This window comes from Varanus komodoensis, unplaced genomic scaffold (genome assembly GCF_004798865.1).
Source record: "Varanus komodoensis strain SLA01 unplaced genomic scaffold, ASM479886v1 scaffold30, whole genome shotgun sequence".
Lineage (NCBI taxonomy): Eukaryota > Metazoa > Chordata > Lepidosauria > Squamata > Varanidae > Varanus > Varanus komodoensis.
Genome location: NW_025335762.1, coordinates 6,903,821 through 6,926,125, shown reverse-complemented (window position 1 = coordinate 6,926,125; position 22,305 = coordinate 6,903,821). Strand labels below are relative to the sequence as shown.

Here is a 22,305-nt window from a genome sequence, read left to right as displayed (position 1 = left end):
AACCAGCCAGCAACAGCCCCTCAAATAGCAAAGTATCCTCTGCAATGAAGGACACTTGCCCATCCCTCAGGGCTGCCCCAGATCCACCACCACCATCTTCTGTTTGCGTGGCTGTTTTGCGGTATGGATTTATCCTGCATTTTTAATCAAAAGGGAAGAAAAAGAAGAATAAAAGAGGAAGGAGGGACAACAGAAAAAAGCAGAGGAGGAAAAAAAGGAGGAGAGGGAGGGAAAAGGTATACTCAGTAAAAAAGAAATGCAAAGCAAGCCCCTTCTTACAGCCTGAAGCTAGAAACTAGTCCTTAGTTAGACTAAAAAGACTTCAGGGATCCTGCTCAAAGACATCAATGGGCAAACCACTTCGCAAGGGGGCCGATCTGAGCTATTCAATCAAGCTAGTCTTTCCTGTCACTTATCTTTGGGATTTAGTATTGTACTCTTATTACCCTTATAAAAATCATTTGAGAAGGCTTGTTTATCCACTGTCGTCGAGGCTTAACTCATGCCTTCCCAAATTATAAGCTGCCCTCTTGCCCGCTGCAAATCCCAAGTCTCTCCTGCTGCAAGCAAGCTTCAGAAGTTTGTCATTCTGCAGGCGGCATGACGGAGAGCTAGACAGAGCCAGATGATGACCTAGTGCAGGGACAGGCAGCCGATATAGGGTGGGGACCAGAGGAGACCTCACATGGCCCTCCACGGGGTGAATGACATCAGGAAGTATGTTCACGCTGATGTCATTTGGTCCCTGGCAGGCACATGAAAAAATCTGCCCTCCCAGCACATACATCAGACCCGGCCTTTGCTGTGAGCAGCTCTTCTTCCCGCAGTAGGAAGAGATGGGGGGCAGACAGCTGCGGTTCCCACACCCCTTTGCTACCTCCGATCTGCAACTGCAGATAACCAGGGGATTCTCCTAAGGGCTGCTGGCCAGAGATAAGGGGATCCCTTTCCTCCTTCCTCACAAAGCCCCCAGTATGGCCAAGAAATAGGGCCCTCCCCTGCCCTCGTGATGCACAAGGAGCTTCGATTATTTTTCAGCCCTTGGACATCTCGTTTCCTTCAGTGCAGCCACGCATGTGCTTCCATTTTCCATTGACTGCAGTTTAGCATTACATGTTTAGCAAAACATAACCAGTGCATAATCTTAAGTATGATTCATCAGATGAAGCCAGCTTCATCATGTCAGTTTGAAATTGGTTTGCTTCCATTAGCAGAGTTTTAAGAAACCATAGTTTACCCACATTAAGCCCTACAGCAGACAGAAATGCAAGAGCCCAAAATTCTCCAAAAGTTGCTCATATAACAATAAAGCATAGTGAAGCATTCTGTTTGAATGAAGGTAGCATATTAAAAATATGAAAACTATCTCTGTATGATCCACCTGAAGCAGAATTGCTTTGCAGAGGAAAACTGGTTTAACTTTAGCTACTACCTGTTGAGCCTTCCCCACCACAAGTTGCAATTAGCATCAATAGCATTGGTTCAGCAAAGAATTACACCCCACCACCAGCAGCAATAATAAAAACAACACAGACGTTTAAATGGGACCATGGATTTTAGAGAACAGGCAGTTTGACCGGTACAAAATAATCAGATTTGTAATAGGAAATTGGGTTTCTACATTAGTTACCCCATCCTACATTGCTCAATTTTGTGGCTTCTAAAGGTTGGAGAAGTCATTGTTCAATGTGTTCCACAACTTCTTTTCTCATAGCAGTCACTGAGTTGGACTTATCCTAGGGTTGTGAAAGCATAGGCAGAAAGTCAATATCGCTGGGGAAAAGTATCTCCATAATTCAAATAAAGCATGCATGTTAACATTTGCACCTTACACAAATGTATGTTGAATACGGGTGGGGTGGAGAGAAAACCAAGAGAATGCTCATTCTCTGAGCTCCTGACCAGGAGGTACAGATTTTTTTAAGGTGTCTGTGATTCCATTGTGCACTCATTGATAGAACTGGATTGTTTTTAAGAATGTACAAGAATTTCATTTCACCGGTGCAGCTGTGCTTTAGTGCTAATGTTCATTACTGAAAGTGCGCATTAATGTTACTGGACATGACCAGAATTGTGCTCTGGAGTTGCTGTTATGTGCTATCAAGTTGCCTCTGACTTATGGTGACACTGTGAAGAAATACCTAGAGGGTATTTCTGTCCTTCACAGCCCCATTCAGCTCTTGTAAACTGCTTTACTGTTAACTTGTACAAATCCCCTCTGCACAAAAACACACACTGGTGCACAACTCTGTGACGTCTACATAACTCAGGAAAAAGCAGTTCTGCTGCAGACCCACTGGTACATTCTTAAAAAGCGGCCCTCCCTCAATTTCAGCCCCGCCACATGCATCTGCCTCAAGGTCTGAAAAAGCATCCAGGCATATGACTGCATGCATCCAGACAGGGTGAGGGATGGGAAAGGCTGCCCTGCAGGATTCCTGCTTGTAGGGGGAGCACCTCTGGGCAGACAGCCTGCTTGTCTGCTCCAGGCTGCTCAGACCTTCTGAAGACCAGCCTCTTGACTCCACTGCGCTCCCCTTCTAGTGTCCACTGAGTATCTCCCTGGGAAGGCCTCCTGAGTCTATCCGTTCCAGTTTGCAAAGTCTGGGGTGGCATCAAAAGCAGCAAAGCTGGGATTTTGACAGAAGAGTTGCAGAAAGGAACTGCTAAGTAGACACTGGGGGAAGTAGCTGTAGACCTTAAGAGCTCTGATTTGGAAAGAACTCCTGAGGGGAGCAAGACCGATCAGGATGGGTGGCCCAGGCCTCTTTGCTGCCCGAGGCAGAGCAGAAGAGGCTCCCCGAAGCCCAGTGCTGGTTTAAGGATCTGAGGGGCAACGCACGCACAGGCAGCCCCCTCCCCCTCATTGCAGCGCTGCTCTTTATCATTGCCGACACTTGCTTGGCTGGCAGAGAGCCAGTGAGCAAGAAGTTCCTCCTCCTCCTCACTGCCAGCCGCCTTGTCTGGACCTCCGCAAAAGGCAGGTGCTGCACGCAGACTGCAAAGGTAAAGAAGAGGAGCAAGTCCAGGGAGCACTTGCCTGTGGGCTCCTCAGCGGGTACTCAGGCATCAAAATTTAAAGATCCATCGAAGCCACATTATTTCAGCACCAGAGGCAGAAATTTACAGAAGCACGTCTCACTCTCAATAGTAGGAATCAACTGAATATTTACCTATTTGCTGTCCTTCCATGAAACCCCAAAGCAGCTTTATTAGGTTTATTTGTTCCTTCAAAATGGTAGAATAGAGGTAGGCGGCTTGGAGCCCTTCCGCTGTTAGGACTGCAGTTCCCAGAATCCTGACCACTCACCATGCTGGCTGGGGGTTCTGAGACTTGCAACCCAAAATATGTGGAGGGCACCAATGTCTAGTAGGCATTGTTAATTGGACTGAACAAGCATATATTAATGAAACAAATTTGCATTCATTCAGCTACACAAGTGCCAGTGTCCACACTCCACCAGAGGGTTAAGCAAATGATCACATAATATATGTAAACTCATACATACCCCAATTTGAGGTACATCCATTAAATTATGAACACTGTGGAAGGGGGGGGGGTTAAAAAGAATAAGAGTCACGACTTTCTGCTGGAACTGCGGAATTCTTGCTCTTTTTTCAGGGCTATAGCAACTTCCTTTTTGTAGTGGGATTATTGAATTCACTTTTATATCCTGCTCAACTTCTGCTACAGAGTTCAAGATGGCAAAAACCATCCTGTGAGAGGATGGGATGAAAATGCTTTTAATAAATAAATAATAAATAACAGCATGGACTGTCAGGCAGACTCCTTTCCGATGCAGCCCAGGCTTGCCCGAGTCTTCTGCCTGACCATGGATTTGAATGGAAGTGAGCACCTTACCGTACAGGAGCTGCCTCTTCTGATGTGGCTGCTGCCCGCAGGGAGGTTGGGGGCCAAAAAGTGGCCCCTGGACCACCCTTAAAAATGCTGCAAAGCAAAAAGCGTCCTTTCATTGCTTTTCGCCAACAGCTGAATCAGGTGGCAGTCTCGTCTACAGCTCCTTCCCTGGAAGAGGTGGGTACCTCTTAAGAAGTTGCTTGCAAGCCTCAGCTTTTATGAATGCTTGTATTAAAAGCTCTTTTTCACAATCTGCCAGTCATTCAACTTGGAGTACTTTGTTTTAGTTGCTCTTAAGTGTTTTTTAATCAATGAATTGATGGAGAGGAAGGGAGGAGACTGGAGAGGTCAGGATGTGAATTATCTTAAGCCTCCCCCTACCACTCCCTCCACTGTCTCCTTGCTAGAAAATCAGGAGAGGAGGAGGATGGGGAGGCGAAAGCACATCCGCTGTGCCTTCCACCCTGCTAGCTTCAACCTGGCAGGGCACAGAGAGCTCGTGGTTTGGAGGCTCCAAGCAGTGACGACAGAATCGGTGAGGCTACACCCTCGCAGCCCTACAGGCAATCAATCTGGCAAAACTCACAGAATCTGCCATCCAGAACAGCCACTCTCCAGCCTAAAACGAACCCATCCCTCACGATGACATCACCACGGTGAAGAGCGGGGTCCTATGTCTATTTTGACTGGAAAACGTCCTGCAGCTCCTAGCCAATCATGCTGGGAGTTCGAGAGCTTTTGTTTCACAGGGGTGCCCCCCAAGGCCAGGCCAACAGCTCCAGGGACAAAGCAATGCCATGGCCTCAAGAGTGGCCAGGTGTGTAGAAATCAACCAACGAGAGAAAAAATGACCGGGATATGGCAAGGAACTGCAACAAAAATAGAATCCAGAGTTCCGATGAGCCCTTTGCTCCTGGTTTCATGAAATGAAATTGCTGCAAGCAGGCAAGGGAGCCAAGTCCCGAGATAGATAAAAGGTGAGGACACCCTGATGCTGAAACCGGCATCGTTTAATTTTTGTCTGTCCCTGAGAGCATGGTAAGCGCATGCCTGAAAATAGTGGCAGTGCACTTGCTTCTTCGAGGGCTGACAGAGCGCATCTGGAAGATGGAGGTCAAGGCAGCAGTAGGCATACCAACTGTTTCTTTCATCCTAACTTCCTCATTATGCTGCCAAGGAGGACTAGCAACTTAGCAGTGAAAACGAGATGAAAGCAGCAGCTGGTGGTGCAGGTGCTGCTAAGGTGGCTGGCTCAGGACCATTCTCCAGTAGGATTTCCCTCCGGGCCTTGATTACAGCAATGGCTTAAGACCAAGATACACACTAAACGCCCCCAACACCTTCATGTGCATCTCATAGGAAACTTTCCTACTCAAACACCAGTGTGGCTTGCAAGTGTGAGCCAGTGTGGTGTAGTGGTTAAGAGCATGGGACTGGGACTCAGACGATCTGGGTTCTAGTCCCCGCTCACCATGGAGCCAACTGAGTGACTTTGGGCCAGTCACAGACTCTCAGCCCAACCTACCTCACAGGGTTCTTGTTGTGGGGATCAGATGGAGGAGGAGATGTAAGCTGCCTTGAGCCCCTTGTAGGAAAAAGGCAGGATATAAATTGGAAAAAAAAAAGAGTTAGAGCACTGAGCTAGGAATGGGGTGACCCACTAGAGGATCACGAGGTGACTCTGGGCCTGTTATTTACCCTCAGCCTAATCCAACTTCACAAGGTTGTGTGGATGAAAACAGAGAAGAGGATTTGTATGTGCAGCTTTGCACTCTGGGATAAGAGTATAACAGGTTAACTAAAAGAGTGCAATTTTAGCTGAAAGTTACACTAGAAGAGGAAAACCCATGCTTTCCAAACGCTTAACGGCAGTTAGTTTTCCTTTGCTTACGATGTTCTCATTGTGCAAAGAAATTCCAGCCTAAAGCCAAAACTTGTATAACTTTCCACCACCATGGGGTGAGCTGAAAAATACTGATTGCATTTATTCATGCATCCATCGGTCAGATTAATGTGTACGGTAATATTTTTCATGTCTCTGAGAAAGTCAGAAAGGCATAATGCAGGCATTATTTCCCTCATCCTGTCAAGTATGTTAGGTAGAGAGAGAATTAATGGCCCAACATCACACAAGCTTTTTATTCAGCAGGGATCCTAACTTAGTTTTCCCTGGTTGACAGCCACAGAACCTGAGCTCGCTCTCCATTCACAATAAAGTGTTGGCTAGGATTGGTCTTCAATACGTGGACAGCCATGGGCAAAATCTAGGCTCGCCTTTATTTCGCTCCAGGGCACATTCTCACCTTTCTCCATATGGGATTGGGAATAACTCCTGGCAGTTTTATAGCGGCCATACGAAAACTTCCTCCTTTGCAGGAAGATGTGTGGCAAGGAATTGTTGCTAGTTGCAACAACCAAATGCTACTTCAGTGAGAGAACTGCACTGGATACATACAGCTGCTACTTTCTGTCCTTCCTTCTGTCTCCCTCACATGCCCATTGTTACAGTATGTACAATATTGTGAGAAATGGCCATATAGCTATAAATGCCATCATTATCCACATGGTTGCAGGACGCCTGCAGTTTTCCTACATGGAACTAACAGCTGGACAGGAAATGCGTTGTGCAAGGGACCTCTGTGACACAATATCACTTACTTATTTATTTTATTTTATTTATTTATTAGAACATTTCTATGCCGCCCCTTGCCGAAGCCTCGGGGCGGCTTACAACACAATAAAATACAATAAAATACAAAAATAACAATATAAAATTAAAATTAACAATATAAAATAAATAAAAATATAAAATATAAAAGAAGTCGCCCTGGCCAGATAATACTTGCCACTTACTTGAGTGGACATGGATCACCCTCGCTCATGACACTTTGGAATCTTGATTTTGTGCAGAAGAAGGAAGGGAAAGATTGTAATTTAGGGGTAGGGCATATGCTCTGCATGCAGAAGGGCTTGGATTCAATTCTGGGCATCTCCAGGTGGTGCTTCAAAAGATCCCTGGCTGAAACCACAGAGACGTCTTGCTGGTTTGTGCCCTGATTTACACAATAAGCCGGAGTATGGGCTGAGCATCGACACTGAACTGTGAGTTGTTTAATTATGGCTTGCTGTGCTGTGTGAACTCAGCTGTACTAACAAGCCATAGTTTCTTAACCACAAACAACTTAATGTTTGTAATTCAGCAAGAAACCATGGGCTTTTTTGGGTGGTTGATTTTGAGTTAACAAACCATGGTTTGTTAGAACACTTCCATGCAAAGAACTAAACAACCCAAAATTCAACAACGGCCCAGGTTCAATTACAACCCATCCTCCATACTTTAGCATGGCATGGCATGTAAACCAAGCTGGTGTCAACTGCCATTTACCAACCTGGTATGCTCCAAATATACGGCAAGTGCAGGCCAGCACCCTGGGACAAGGGCGCCTGGCTGCTGAAGGCATGCTCTGTGTCAGAACACAGCAGTTTCTGACATTTCCTGCTGATGCCTCCAGCTCAGTCCAGGATGAATCCCGGGAGATGCCACCTGTCACTCCGTTCCCATGCTCCCAACATGCCCACAGCTGGCATTCCATCAGAGCTTTCTAGGGATCCTAAAAAAATACTTCCTTGTTTCAGAGGATTGTAACCAGACAGAATTGTAACCAGGCTCTCAACAAAATTAGTCATTCCAAGAGGCCCCAAGCCCAATTACAAAAGGTTTAGGAATTCAGGAACTGAGGCTGTTTTCCTTTTTTAAGGTTACATAGGGACAACCAGTATTTCAGCACTGTATCACATCTGCCTCATGTGTGCTGTTCATTCAAATACTCAAGGAGCTGTTCTCAGCAGAGCTGGTGAAGTCTGGCTGAGCCAGAAATTAAATTTATCAAGATGAGAATTTCTCTTGCCAGGCCTGGAAAGAGCAAACCTCGAAGACCATACACATCAACACATCCAGCTCAGCAATTCTGCCCAGACATGGCAAGCCAGATCCAGTCAACATACTGGATTTTTCTGCATCTTGTGAAGATGCTTCGTTCCGAAATACTGGCGGAGTAGACAAGCAAATGCCTACAGTGTGTTTTCAAAATTCCCATACTAGCCAAAAGAGCCCTGCAAGGGTTCCCCCCACCCACCATGTCCAAGGTTTCCAAGGAAAAGAACTGACACAATGGAGCATCATGTTCAGCAAGGTCTCTGCCTAAAGGCAGGATTAGTATTTAGCTTGCTCATGTAAATGGCAATGCAGTGCCTTCCTGAAGAGCCATCCTAGCCCTAACAACCACAGTATTTACATAGCATTTATGCAATGTGAACCAAAGCTAGATACAGATCCCCTGGCATATTTACAGCTAATGTTTGCTGCACTGAACCACACCGGTTGGAGGCATTTGGAATACACATCTGATTTGTTGATGCATATATTGTAACACACGTGCCTTGGCTATGCCCAATGCCGTGCCAGTCCCGTGGCAACACACAGGAATTAGCATTATGTGCCATTTTGGTGATCCTGGTTCTCATTTTAAAAGGTGTTCAGTCGAAGCTGTCATATGAAAGCGGCAGTGCTTTAGACCTGTAATGCCGCACACTTTTAATGTGCAGAATTTTATACAGCCTTCTCACTAGCTCATCTTTTCAGTGACCCAATAAAAGGTTATCAACATTCCAATTTCATACACAGAAATATACACGCTAGCAACCATGCCTTGCTCTAAGCCCACGCAAGTCCTTGGCTGAAATACAGCTGCAACCCTAAGCCAAATTCAGCATTTCATTTATCCCCAGTAAAAAAAATTCCTAATTGCAGAATTGTGGCAGCTGAAATTAGGTCCCTTTTTAAAGGAAGGGACTTTTTAAAAGGTTGCTAAATGATAATCTAGACCCAGACCTTTAAGCTACAGTCCTAGCATTTACAGTGACCTTCTGCATTCCCAGGGTAGGCACTCATATAATATAGCAGCCAAACAGATAACACAAAGGCTTAAAAATATTTAGCCTGTTTCTTTTTGACAATCATCTCTCTAGCCCAGTCCTCTAGATCTCCGTGCTGAAAATTCTACCTTCCCCTGGTACTATGCTAACAATCTGGTTTAGGACTGAGGAAAGGTGCCAGGTTCAAGTTCCCATCTCAGTCATGATGCTCACGGGGCGACCCTGAACCGTTCATCACTAGATCATGAGGACTAGCCAACCTCGCAGGGTTAGAGGACAAAATGGAGAGTTGTACCTGTGCATGAGAGTGCTCTTCGGTGGAAGGAAGGGCCGATTTAAAAAAAAAAAATGCGAAAAGAAAATCAGAGATAAGTCACCTTGCTCTACCAACACACCCATACCCAGGACACAGCCCTCACACCAGGAACCCAAGCCAGTCCCGTCGCCACCGCCACACAAGCACGGCCAGACGCCGGATGCTCAGTCCAAGTTACTTTCTGCAAAAACCATTACGCGAGTTCGAAAGACAGGAGCGGAGCGGAGCGGAGCGGAGAGGAGAGAGAGGAGCCGCCGCCGCCGCCGCCCGCGGGCGCACCAGCTCGCCCGGTCTTACCTTCTCTGGCTTTGAGCAAGACGGTATTGGCCACGATGTTCTCCAACTCCATAATGTTCCAGCTTGGGGGATGCTGAGGCGGGTCGCGGGGGAAGGAAAAGAGGAGCGAGGGCGGGGAGGGGGAAGGCGCTTTCTTCGTGATTGTCCTCAAGGGGAGATTTCCCCCGACCTTTTCAGGAGGAGGCCGCCAGCATCAAAGACCTCTAGGGATCGGGCTGCTCCGAATGGAGAGATTCCCCGCGAAACCGAGAGAATAGAAAGCCAGGCCAGGGAGAAGGGGGCGTGCGGGGGAGGACCACGACTTCCCCCAGCTCCGGTTAAAGCCGCAGCGCCATCCAGGCAGAGGGATCCCCTCGCTCGCTCGGCGGATCGATCCTCCGCGCGCACCAGACACGCAGCCTGGGAGGCGCCGGAGACGCTCCTCTGGGTTTAAGCCGCGGGGAGGAGGGGGGGCCGCCGCGCCGAGAAAGTGCCCCCTCCCCCCTCCCCAGCACACCATTCCCAGATGGGGGAGGGGGAGACGCCGCGGAAGTCCCAGCCCCGGGGATGCCCAGTTTAGGGGACCGCGCGCGCTCCCCCGGCCAGGTCAAGGCAGGCAAGAAAGAGGAAGCAGATAAATGGGGGATCCAGCCCGCCCGCGCCGTGCAGGCGGGCAGGAGAGGCGAGGGAGCGCGCGAGCCTTTTCTGCCCCAGCGGCAGCAGGAAATACCACGGGCTGAAGCGAGACCGTAGCAATCAAACTGGCTGCAAAACGCTCCGGGAGGGCGGGCTCTGGCCCCGATGACGTCGCCGAGCAGGGGGCGGGGCTCGGATGTGTCAACGTTCTGGAAGTTATGTAACCTCCTCCTACCCACCTTCTTCCCCAAAAAGTTTTTTTGTTTCTTGTTGTTTTGCGAGCGGCCTCAGGCGCATCCTGGGAAATGCAGTTTGCCCGGGAACCTGCCTCCAGGTCGCTCAACAGCAGCAGCGCCGGGCAGGCGCGCGCCACGCCGAGGGACGGGCGCGGAATCTCTCCTTGTATCCTTGCATCGAGACTCTCTGCAGCGGCGGGGCGCTGGCGGAGGAAGCACCTGAGTGTCCCGCACCTGCTTTCGAGTTTGCTTTCTTGGATCATTCTGTTACATGGTCTTTGTCCCCCCCTTTCCTCATAGCAGCCTTGCTGGGGAGGGCTTTCGGCAGGGGGTAATTGGCCCAGAGAAACTCGTGAAGCAGATATGGGGCCGGAGACGGATTTACGCGCAAGCTAGGCTTGCTACCATACTGGGGAACGGGGTCTGGAGGACCCAGATGTGGTCCGGTGGTGTGTACCTAGCACAGAAATGAGGAATGTGCAGCCCTCCAGTGGTTGTCAGACTGCAGTTCCCATCTTCCCTCACAGCTGACTATGGCTGGCTAGGACTGATGGGATTCAAGTTCATCCAAGTTAGAGACGTGCTCCCCACACAACCCAGAACCTGGAGATTTCAGGCCTACATCTCCCATCAATCCTCAGCATTGGCCCTGGGGGTTGAGACTGATGGGTGTTACAGTCCAGAAACATCCAGGCACCACACATTCCCCACCCCATCCAGTAAAACTTGGGGGCTGAGGATGTCTTTCCCTTGGCAGACCCCAAAGCCTCCTTCTTTACCCCCCCCCCCCGCAAAGCATAAACCTATGTCTAATTTCCCTGGGTCTTGCACCATGCAGACATTTTGGACTCTAAATCCTAGCATTCCTGACCACTAGCTTTGGCTGATGGGCTCAAGGTCAAAAACATCAAGAACAGACAAGGATGTTTTCCTCAACCTAGTACCTTCCACATGGTTTGGACTTTAAGCCTCAGCCCTCCTGCCCTTTGACTGAGGCATAACCAGTAGCTGGTTGGGAGTTGGGGTGGGGGGCAATCCAGCCAAATAGGACTTTAAAAGGATGGAGTGCAATCCTTGAATCACAATACCTGTCCTTGGATTCAAGGTTGGAATTATCAGCAGTGAAACCACATGAGCTTAACTTGGTACTGGAAAATCTCACCTAGGCTCAGATTCAGAAGAGAAGGAACACTCATGAGGATGAAGACAGAATTTCTTCCATTAAGCAGTGGCAAAGACACAAAGGACCCCAAAGAGGGCTGAGTTCAGCAATAATATGACAGATGGTAGGAAAGCCACTAGGTGAGACTATGAAATTTGGGCTCTTTTTACTGTCAGTGCACCTCTAAAAATTAATATTCTGCTTCAGGGAAATAAATACCGTCTTGGTTCGCTTTATTCTCCTTCCTCTCTGTGCAGGGCCTTGGTTCTCTCAGCCTGGGAAAATCTGCTACAGCCAAATTTTGCTTCTTTGGCCCAGAATGCTAGTTCTTATCCAATACCTCTAACACCTACCAGTCAGTCACTGTGTGTGTCATTTTATCACACTTTTGGATACTACAGACTGCTTTGACACAAAATTTGGCCTAATTTTTGAACTTTTGTTCCTTGCTTCATCCTCTGCCTCTAGTAACATCTAGTTTTAGTTCTGGACAGCTCAGAAACTTACACAAACTTTTGTGGCTATTTGGTTAGCCCTAGTTGCCTACCTGTGCATTTTGGAGTCCCCCCCACCCCCTGCACCTCCATAAGCACTTGATTTTGCAGTTGGTCAGCCGGTGGATCTCTATAGGGTGGGGAAACAATTTAACTCCTAGGAGTCAGCTTCTTGTCTGGCCCACACAAGGGAAGGGGACAAGATCAAAGGGATGAGCCTCTTTCGGAAGCCCTCCACCATTCCCAAGCAGCTCCCACTCAAAATCATCGGGGAGAAATAAAACCAAGCCAGCTCAGTCCTCCTCCATTCTCTCGCCCTTCTCAAGGAGCAGGGTGCTGGTGAGGAGCTATCTGGTCAAACTCGCCACCCTGAGACACTGTAAAGGAGAAACAAACTTGCTGGCAGGCTGAGATTCTCCACTCCTGAAGCAACCCAGTTTTAAGATTCCCTCTTTCCAGATCACCTCGAAAATATTCCCATCCAGCCTCTTTTTGGAAGCATGTAAGAGAGGCGACTGCCATGTTCTCCCCTGCAGAGGAAGGCAGGACGCGCTCCAACGGAGCAAAGCTCAGGGAGCCAAGGTTCCATTTGGATGCCAGGAAGCAGTTCCTGACAGTCAGGACCCCGAGGGTGTGGAATGGGCTTCCACGAGAGGTGGTTGAGGCCCCATCGGTGCAGGTGTTCAAGGATAGGCTGGACGTCCACATGGTGGGCATGTTGTGAGCGGAGCCGGCTTGTGCCGGAGGTCAGACTAGATGGCCCGGGAGGTCCCTTCTGACTCACTCTGTTTCTATGTTCTCAGGTCACCTGCTCCATTCAACACTTTCAATCTAAGTTGAATGGAATTAATCTCCACATTATTGCAATTTGAACCAGACCCTACTGTAGCTGGTCCTTAAGAGGCCACAGGTATCTTCACTTTTTTCTTCACAGTAGCCTGAGCCCCAGTGTGATGAGATACGTAATGCAGAGAGCCCGAACAGTGCTCCCAAGGGTGCGCAATACAAGCTAAGAGACCAAATTCATTACTTTCCAATAACATGCCAGCTGGAAGTGGTCTCACCACATTCAGTGTTTCAGGGTTAGCTCTGAAAATAAATGGCCAGCCTTTAAAAAAAAAGACAAATGCACTATCAGTAGGCTGAAGCCCACGAGGGAAAGAATGGTTCTGTGCTGCAAACAACGCCAGGGACTGGGAATGGATATGTATTTGGCTCACTTGCACATTACTGGAACTGTTCAATCCCAATACACAGATATCTTAAAGCAAGGGTTCTGATTTGGCCCTCTGGACTTCCCTAAGTGGCTATACCCTGTTTCCCCGACCACTGGTCCGGGCACTGGCTTCCTGGCATTGCAGCAGCTTCCCCACATTCTAAATGGTTTAAGTGACTCCCTAAGGCTCGGCTATTGACTGTGAGAACGTTAAAGCAACCTAAAATATGCTTGCATTTTGGTTCCACCTCTTTGGCTTTCAGCCCTGCCACCAGAACAGAGCCCCAAAAGCTTCTCCAAATGGAATGGAGCTGAAAGAATTTCGTGTCCCATCTTGAAGAAAGGGCTGTTCTAAACCACTCGTACTAGCTCTTCCCCACTGTAAGATCTGGGGCGGGGGAGAAGGTAGAAGAGCTTCAGGAAAGGGCCAAAACCCCTTTATCCCTTTAGAGAAAAGCACTTTTGTGACTGAAAAGGCAGGCAAATTCTCAGAAAGGGTTCCAGCTTCACCAACACCCATGCTGAGCCAGCTTTTATTTACATATCAGAACAGGAGGATTATTTCCACTTCCTCCTATTCCAAAGTCACATAACAGGAAAAAAGTTCAACGAAAGAAATGTGATGTCCCAAGCCGGCACTCTTTACAGCTGCTGCATCACATCAGATCGCCCGAGAGGGCCTGCATCTGTCTTTTTAGGTCTTCCAGAAGAATGATTTTCCTGAAGAGAAAATAATACCTCATGATTATATGTTTTCAATTTAGCGGGGGGGGGGATCACCCCAAATTAAAGAAGCTGTCAAGTACAAGATCTCTTGAATGTGACCACAGCTTGAAAGCAGCTGCGATTGTCCAGGCTGAATTGTCTAATATTCGTCTAGAGTATCAGCCCGTGGAATTGAGAGGCCCCGCTCCTTCAGTGCTTGCACTTTCAGCTTCTCTGACTCCTGCTTGGCTTGTTGCTCAACTCGCTGCACTTCCAGGATCTCCTCGATAGACACTTGCTGCAAGGGGGTGTCACTCTCCTTTTCCAGGTCCTGCAATGAAAGGAAGGGCCAATCAGCAGGGCCACGCTCAGGTGGAGAAGAGGCAACCGTCAGGCATGCTGCTTCCTGGGTGAGCGGAACACAACCAGGGATGCTTGCAAAATCTGATTTTTCAGAACTGAGATGCAAGTTCTCCTGATCTGCAACTGCTATACTAAATGTGTATGGTTAAAATACGGTTTAATGCACATATTGAGAAAATGTAGATAATATTATAAGGTACATTTAGAACATACATTTGGGGAAAATATGCTAACATGCATATACATACATATATATGATCATCTGAGGTGGATCAATACAGATATGAGACGGAATGGCCGTATGGACACATGAGACTGGTTTTATTTCGAATCTGTGTCAATCTCTAAGCCGTCCTGGTAGTTCAGCACAAAGCCTGGGCTGAGCACAGGACATGTTAAAAATGTGTGGGAAAATGTCCACCATTTGCCTAAGAGAAGCACAAAGGATATGTAACAACCCAGAGTATGGATTGTCATTGAACTATGTGCTACACGTAAATCCTGCACTGTGGTTTAACTGTGGGTTGTGAACCATCAACAACCCAGGAAGAAATCCATGGTTTTTCTGTTGGGTTGTGAATGTATTCACTGTTTACCAACCTGGAGTAGAGCGGGGGTGGCCAGACCTGCCCAAGAAAAGAGGCACAAGGGTAAATGTCAGGTGTGTGAAAGCTACAAAACAAACTCCAAGAGCTGCATACAGCCTGTGAGCCTCAGTTTGGCCACCCCTAGTATGAGGGTTACACATAATGACAACCCACAGCTCAGCAGCAGCACACTATTACGCCCATACTCTAGGTAGTTATTTACAATGCAGCTCTTAAAGAAATGTCTTCATTCTCTTCTGAACAGCTGCCAGACACATGCCTCTGAAATAGCCAGAAGCAGAGCATGAATTCAACTGATGGTTCCAAGAACAATTCACTGAAGATAGACTGTCTGAGAAGAGTGCTTCTGTTCAGCTATCAGAAAATAATAGCTGTTTGACTAGCAATGCACATTTGCCAAGCAAAACACCTAAAAGGGATCAAGGATTTATTTGTTGCTGCAAATGCACAGTTCTCAGAGATAATGATGCAGTTGTATATAAAGGTAAGAAGAATGACAATTGCTAAATGCCCAAGGGTTGAACTACACACGACATGGTAGATCTACAGAGAATTTGCCCAATTTTCAGTCCATACTTAAGCTTTTTTAGGATCACTTGTGATGAACTGCACTTCATACTTTGTTATGCTGTTTATTTTTAGTGCTTGACAGGCGCTTGAAGATCAGAGCTGGGTCCTCTGTTTTCTTTGCGAATTTAGATGAAAGCAGTGGGGGGAGGTAAAATGCCCCTCCAAATGGTTTGAACTACAATTCACAATCCGTGATTATTGTACATGATGACTGAGCCTTTTTGGGAGTTGTACTCTGAAAGATCCTGAAGGTACCAGGTTGCCTCTGTCTTAAAGATGGGTCTTCCTGTTGGTGCATCGGAAGCTTTCTCTCTCAGCCTTGCAAAACAATGGCAAAATTCCATGCACCTAGAAATCTAGCAGATAGAGAAGGCTTGAATTTTCCCCTGCCATGTCGATCATCAGTGTTTCATAGCTCCTAAAAGCGCACAGGTCCTTGTGGCATCATTCTGAGTTTCAAAAATGTTTATTTCTTAATTTATGAACCTAATATTTAGGGCCTCTCAATACCTAGGGAGAGCACCCCACAAACTACCACTGCTTTGGGGAACCTTCTTTCACTTGCAAATTACAAGCATGGGATTATCTAAATTACATATTTGAATAAATGGTATCAGTGTCCAACAAGGCCAAAGAACTTCTATGCAAATAAGCATGCTCATAAACAAGAAAGCTGTTTACTTACAATTTCCCCCAGGAGTACGACGTTCTCACCTCTCACCACAAAGATCCCACGAGGGATGTCACCGTATTTTTTGCCTACATGAATGCGCTCCACTGTTTGGTGCAACACCAAATTTGCTACAGAGTTCAAAAAGGAGACAGAGATGGAAACTAGACTGAGATGTGTGGCAACTGAAATAAGGTAGCCAGGAACCTTCAACAGGCTTTTGGTGCAACTGAGTTCTAGGAGGTTAACTGAGAACTATCTATCAAAATGCTCCTCCTTTTGGTGTGAAAAATTACATTACATATTCTTCCCTTTGAGAGGAACCCAAGGTGCCTTATCTAGCTCCATCTTCACGCCAACAATGTGAAGTAGGTCAGGTAAAAAGGAATGGCTGTCCCAAAATCACCCCGTGGGCTTCATGGCTGAATGGAGACCAGAACCTGGATCTCCCAAGTCCCTGGTCCAATAGTCTAAGCACCATATGACAATGGCTCTTGAAGACGTTCACTCCAGGGTCCCTGAGCTTTCCTCATTTTGGTGTGTGTGGATGGCAGGGATCATTTTGTTGATGGCTTATAATAAAACAAGACATCAAAGAGCCCTATGGGCTTTGGGGTGGCACACAAATGTAATACAATGATGTTATTGTTCAACAACTGGCTGATCTCCTGCAAACAACCCAGAGCTTTCCTGCTACAAGCAGATCTACCACTGGCCCACCCATTTTAGCAAACAGTTTGGGTTAGCATCAATTCATTGCAATACCCCACAGGCTCTTTCAACCTGGCGCCATGCAGATGTGGGAAGATGGACATTGTAGTCCAATACATCTAGGGGGTGGAAGGCTGGAGAAGGCTAGAGAGGTCCGCCTGGTGCCGTTGTTATTTGTTTTTCGGCACCAGGCTAAGACCTTTTTATTTAAAACTTATTTTAATTGTTAAATTATTGAATTAATTAGGATTTTAAAAATTTTAGCCGAGAATGCACCGGGGGTTTTTAAATGGCTTTTTTATTGTTATATTATCATTGTTTATGTATGTATTTATGTATTCTTTGTGAGCCGCCCCGAGGCTTTGTTGTGATGGGGGCGGCATAGAAATGTTTTAAATAAATAAATAAAGAACATGCCAGAGGAACTGCACCAAGTCCACCAATTACTGTTCAACGTTGCTCAACATGATGACTTCCAGATGTGTTGGATCACAACTCCCACAGTCATTCCCAGGGGAAAACTGCCCTAGCTCTAAGCTTAATCTAGTTCAAGGGATTTTTTTTTCTGGACTTGGGAAGCTATTTCAGTCTTATTGCTCTGGTCGAAAGCAAAGATCACAACTGTCTACATGTTGAAAGAGAATCATAGGAACCTATGAAACAACTTTCAAGATTTATAGCCAGTGGGGGAATCCCTCCTGACACAATCTCCTGCCTTTTACTCGCTTTTAAAAATCACTGAGTAAAAGTTCATGTGCTGGAGATGTATAAAAAACTGGACTGCTTGGTGAGATCTTAACTATAAACTAGCTTAATCTGAAGAAAGCCAGAAGCTCCCAGTGTAAAACTAAGTGGAAGATTACCGAGATAAGACTATTGACTGCTGGTTCTCAGCCATGAGTGCACAGACACTGCACTCATTTGAGAGTCAATGCACTATTTAGATCAAGAGTTCACATTTCATTCCTGCTCTTGCTCCAAAAACTCTTTACCCTGAGATTACTCAGAGCAACCTACTATATGCTGTTCTGGTCAGAATTAGTTATCTGATACCAATTATCTGGTATGTATTTTATTCATATATCACTGATCTGGAGCAAAGCAACATGAAAGGAGAGAGTAAGAATAAATGAACGATAAGTTCCCCCAGTGAAGGGATATAAATAGCACAGTCCCACAGGAATCTGTATTGGAGTTAATGCTTTTCAAACAGTTCATAAAAACTCCAGAGTTTGGGTGTGAGCAGTGGCCAAATTTGCCAATGCCACCAAATTATTTCCATTATCTTACTGCCCTTAAAATATCTATGGCATTACCACATTTGGAATGCTATTTACCGTTTTGTTTGCAAAACCTAAAGAGGGATATTTTAGAATTGGAAAAAGGGCAGAAAAAAGCAACTCAAGTAACTGTGGGGCTGCAGCAGCACCCTTATGGGGAAAATGTCTCATAATGTTTAGCTTAGGGGAAAAAAAAGTAACAGGAAACATGATACATTTTAATCTTATATTTGTAAATCAATATATTTTTTGTATTTTGTAATTAATGGTAATTTATTATGTGCTATTGTATTTCATTGTATTTTATCGTGTTGTAAGCCGCACCGAGGTTTCGGCAAGGGGCGGCATAGAAATGTTATAATAATAATAATAATAATAATAATAATAATAATAATAATACAGGTGGACAAAATTATGCATCATGTCGAGGTGGTTAGGAAGACATTTTTCATCTCCCCCTAACGAAGAAGCCAGAGTCACCCCATGGAGCCAGGAAGTGGGCAATTCAGGACAGTGAAAAGGAAGTATTTCTACATATGCAGCATAGTTAAGCTACAGCATTCAGTACAAGATGCAGTGACCACTGCCATCAGCAATGGCTTTAAAAGAGGACTGCGCAAATTCGGAGGGGATAAGCCACTGAGAGTCAGTGTGGGGTAGTGGTTAAGAGCATGGGACTGGGACTCAGACGATCTGGGTTCTAGTCCTTGCTAGGCCATGGAGCCAGCTGGGTGACTGTGGGCCAGTCACAGACTCTCAGCCCAACCTACCTCGCAGGGTTGTTGTTGTGGGGATAAGATGGAGGAGGAGAATGATGTAAGCTGCCTTGAGCCCTTTGTAGGAAAAAGGCAGGATATAAATCGAAAAATAAATTAAATAAGTAATGCTCTCCCCTGGCTACTAGTCCTGGTGGCTATATGCTATCTCCAGTATCAGAGGCAGCACAGCTATGCCCAGAAGCGGCAGGAGAGTCAGGGTGGCCATGTCCGCATGGAAGGGTAAGCCAATAGTAATGCAGTGGTAGTGCTCCAGAGAAGCAGCGAGGGGCACCATCTAAGGCTCATTAGAACACGTGCCTTTGCCTCTGGTCAAAGCTTGGAGCAGCAGGATTGGAGATAAATGCATTGTCAAGGACGATGAATGAGCATCATTCAGTTCTGGTACTCAGAACAAATGCCTGGCACCTAGTTCTTGAATTCTAAGCCTATGTTCTGTGCCAGGCTCTGTCAAAAGTTCTTGGATTCAAACAAAGACAAATTAAATCCCAGATGAATGAGGTCTGCCCACCCATGCACTGATAGTGGGCATATACACAGCTTTTTGGGGTGGGGGGGGCAGGCAATGCCTTGCTATACCTCTAGCTCCCTCTAGTGGTGCAGGTATAGCCTCCAAGGCTGTGGCATTGCAGAAGGAATATGATGTGGTCATTTTCTTGCATCAGGTCACTCTAACACAGTATTATTTTGAGGTGTATAGAAAACAGAATGAGGGAGGTGCAAGGTTGTTAGCCCTGTTTGGATGCAGGATTTCCAGTATGCCATGTGCCAATGTTGGTCCTGCTGAAAGGACAGCAACAGTGGTAGAGTCCTCTCCCCTCCAAGCTGACTCCAAAGGCAGCCCTTTCTTGAGACATGAACAGGGAAGGGGGCATCTCCTTGGGAACTGATAGAAAGGCAGCAGCGTCTCTTGCCTTACTGCTTTCTGACTCCATCTGTAAGACACTCCCCCTTCTGAGCTTGTGCTACTGCATTTCTGGACTTCTGGCTCTTTGCACCAATGCTTCATTAAAAAGCCACTTCTCACAGTGAGGGACCCAATCCTGTATTTCCCAACTGGAAGCGCCACTCTTTTCATGCACACAATCATGATAGCCCCATAGTGCTTCCTCTCAAGGTTACCAGCCTAACTTGGCCCTCCCTTTGGGCTCACCAACATCACTCGTGCCCTCCCTTACACACCTGCACCAACAACTCAAAACACTCTGCTCTCTCAACACTCACATTCAGAAAAGGCTCTGCAAAGTGTTGATTGGACCAGTAGTACTTAAGTGTTCAAGCATTTGTAGATAAGCATTCATCAAACCTTGTAAAGGAGGCAAATATCATGCCACAATTAGACATGGGAAGGGGTCTGAGGCTGAAGGGGTACAACCAAGATTACACTCAGGGGCTTTTCAATTTGTGGCTCATATCTTAAGAATTATATCTGCTCTTTGCTAATAGCAACTACTACAGCTAAGAAAATTCAAATACAAGGCTGCTTCCCCCCACCTCCCACTCCCCATATTCCTTCTCTGGATTCCTGCCCAAAGTCAAAGACAGTGTACACAAAGGAGAGTGAAAGCTAAAAGCAAAAATCAAGGTAAGCTTAGGGGGACATACCAAATTGATCAATGCTGCGCAAGTATCCAATCAGTGTCCTACCATCTCGGAGAAGGACCAAATGTTTCTCTGCAGGGGAAAAGCATTATCAGTGTCCAAGGAAACCTTTAATAGTTTGCATTACAGCACCAAACTGCATATTGTTTTGGAGAAAGTTCACCCTCCATGCTCAGCCACTGGGAAATTTTCACCTAAAACAATTCTGAAGAGGGGTGGGGTAGCAGATAAACTCAGTTTCCCTACTGATTAAAGCAAAACAAAACCCTCACAATGTCCCAGGAACCCTGATTCCACTCGCGGTTTGCGACTAAGACAGAAATAATGAGTGGGGGAGAGAAGAAAGGAAATTTCAGGTGAGACACCACCAGCAACCTTGGGACTTGAGGAGCAAGGAAGGACGCGGTGGCGCTTTGCTCCACTTGCCTGGAAGGACCATCCCCTTCGGCAGGGAAGATATTTAGGAGAGCGGCCCCAAGTCCAGAGACGGCGTGAAAAGCTTGCCCGCTGGGGGGGCTGCATCCCCGACCCTCCCGATGGCCGCCTACCCCACCGCCCCGCTGACCAGTACAACTTGTGGAAATAAAGGCAGAAGGGGCCCTGCCGCACTGCACCTGAGGTCCCCGATTAGCGGGATTTTTGCCCGCGTGCGCTTTACTGCCTGCAGCCCCCCTTTTCAGTCTTCCAGTCTGAAGCACCTCAACCCCCCCAGAAAATTCACGTCCTCCTTGTTCACACATCCCTTTTTCCCAAGGACGGGGCGCGCAAGAGACAGGGCGCTCTGCAGACACGCGTTCTGCTGCGCGCAGCAGGCGCTCGCCAACCCGCGCGGGGCTTCGCGCTCTGCGTCCCCGCAAGAACAAAGGGGTGCGGCGCGCGACTCACTGTCGATGTCCTGGATGAGGCTGGCCGTGCCCGGCATGTAGTTCATCTTCCCCCCGGACGCTGCGGAAGCGCCGCCGCCGCCGCCCGCAGCATCTGCCCTGGAAGAAGCGGAACCAGCCCTCGGTCTCTCCCCGCCCGGTCCGGAAGCACATGCTCCGCAGGGGCGGGCAGAGGGGAGGGTCCCCTCGCCTGGCGGGTCCTTGCGCATGGCGGGGCGGGCGGGCGGGGCGGCGCGCCAACGGGCGGCGGGTCTTGGTTCGGGGCTTAAATAGGGCGGCGAGAAAGCCGCCGCCTGCCTTTCCGCCGCGCCCTTAGGGCGCGGGCGCGCCGGCGGTGACCCAGCCGCTGTCCCGTCGTTCCGAGCCGGAGCCCTGGCGCGGCTCTTTTTTGGCCCGGGCTCCTGCGCCTACGGTGGAGTAAAGACGTGCCGAAGGCGGAGTCGCTAGGCCCAAGTTTCGAAGCGGTGCCTGGTTTGGCACTTGGACGCGGACCGAATTAAAAAACAAAACAAACCAAACCAAACCAGTGGGGCTGGGCTTGTCTGCATCCTGGTTTTGAAAGCATCTTTACTCGGAAATAGGCCCTGTTAAGTCGAGATTGGGCGTGTCTCCTCGCAAGAAAGTCCGACAGGATGCCTGACTCAATGTGCACAAGTTTGCAGCAATCTTGTGTTTTAATTTGGTATGTTCATCGTTTGCGAAAGAGAAACAACACAAGAGTCTTGCTACACCTTCAAGCCTTAAACCCTTTATGACAAGCTTTCATAGACTAGATTCTGCTAATCCATGAAACTGTTAAGATGTAAGTAATTGGGATTTTGAGGACATGGGGATTAGGATGGGCTCTGAGAACCTCTCTGCTAGCAGTGGGGCCATGCGTACTGGTTGGGCAGTCGCAAGACCAGCAGTTGTCACTGGTGAGGTTCTGGTCTTGCCCTTTTATTTGGGGAAGACCACACCTGGGCACCTGTACCAAAGAAGTCATGGGTCTGCCTCAAGCTCTCTT

General features: G+C 47.5%; 2 protein-coding genes and 1 long non-coding RNA gene across 7 annotated transcripts in view; 1 reads left to right on the top strand and 2 right to left on the bottom strand.

The window, feature by feature from the left end:
- The window catches only part of LOC123027071 (G protein-coupled receptor kinase 5-like), a 100,568-nt gene extending 90,463 nt beyond the window's left edge, over positions 1-10,105 (bottom strand). For all 4 annotated transcript variants that reach the window (XM_044437436.1, XM_044437438.1, XM_044437437.1 and 1 more), the window contains exon 1: positions 9,408-10,105. In XM_044437436.1, coding sequence (XP_044293371.1) covers positions 9,408-9,459 — 52 coding nt within the window. In that variant the 5' untranslated portion in view covers positions 9,460-10,105. The remainder of the gene's footprint in view (positions 1-9,407) is intronic.
- A 133-nt stretch (positions 10,106-10,238) lies between these two features.
- On the top strand, positions 10,239-15,173 carry LOC123027156. Its single transcript, XR_006415461.1, has 3 exons — positions 10,239-11,544; positions 14,164-14,245; positions 15,051-15,173. It is a non-coding gene; the product is annotated as an uncharacterized LOC123027156 (long non-coding RNA).
- LSM1 (LSM1 homolog, mRNA degradation associated) lies at positions 13,612-21,442 on the bottom strand. Of its 2 annotated transcripts, none has more exons than XM_044437650.1 (4): positions 21,301-21,433; positions 20,419-20,487; positions 16,062-16,177; positions 13,612-14,166 (listed from the first exon to the last, which is right to left on the bottom strand). In XM_044437650.1, the coding sequence occupies exons 1-4, from the start codon at positions 21,344-21,346 to the stop codon at positions 13,996-13,998; spliced, it is 402 nt and encodes a 133-aa protein (XP_044293585.1). In that variant the 5' UTR covers positions 21,347-21,433; the 3' UTR covers positions 13,612-13,995. The 2 variants fall into 2 exon arrangements, with proteins under 2 accessions (XP_044293585.1, XP_044293584.1); XM_044437649.1 differs by lacking the exon at positions 13,612-14,166 and adding an exon at positions 15,559-15,732 and having other exon boundaries at positions 21,301-21,442.
- Between the last annotated feature and the right edge of the window lie 863 nt (positions 21,443-22,305).

What these genes read in the sequence shown, in the direction of transcription:
- LSM1 (XM_044437649.1), bottom strand. Translation starts at nt 21,346, where the DNA reads ATGAACTACATGCCGGGCACGGCCAGCCTCATCCAGGACATCGACA. An exon ending in CCTCATCCAGGACATCGACA is followed by an intron (nt 20,488 to 21,300) that starts GTGAGTCGCGCG and finishes TTTCCCCTGCAG; the next exon opens with AGAAACATTTGGTCCTTCTC. An exon ending in GCGCAGCATTGATCAATTTG is followed by an intron (nt 16,178 to 20,418) that starts GTATGTCCCCCT and finishes TGAACTCTGTAG; the next exon opens with CAAATTTGGTGTTGCACCAA.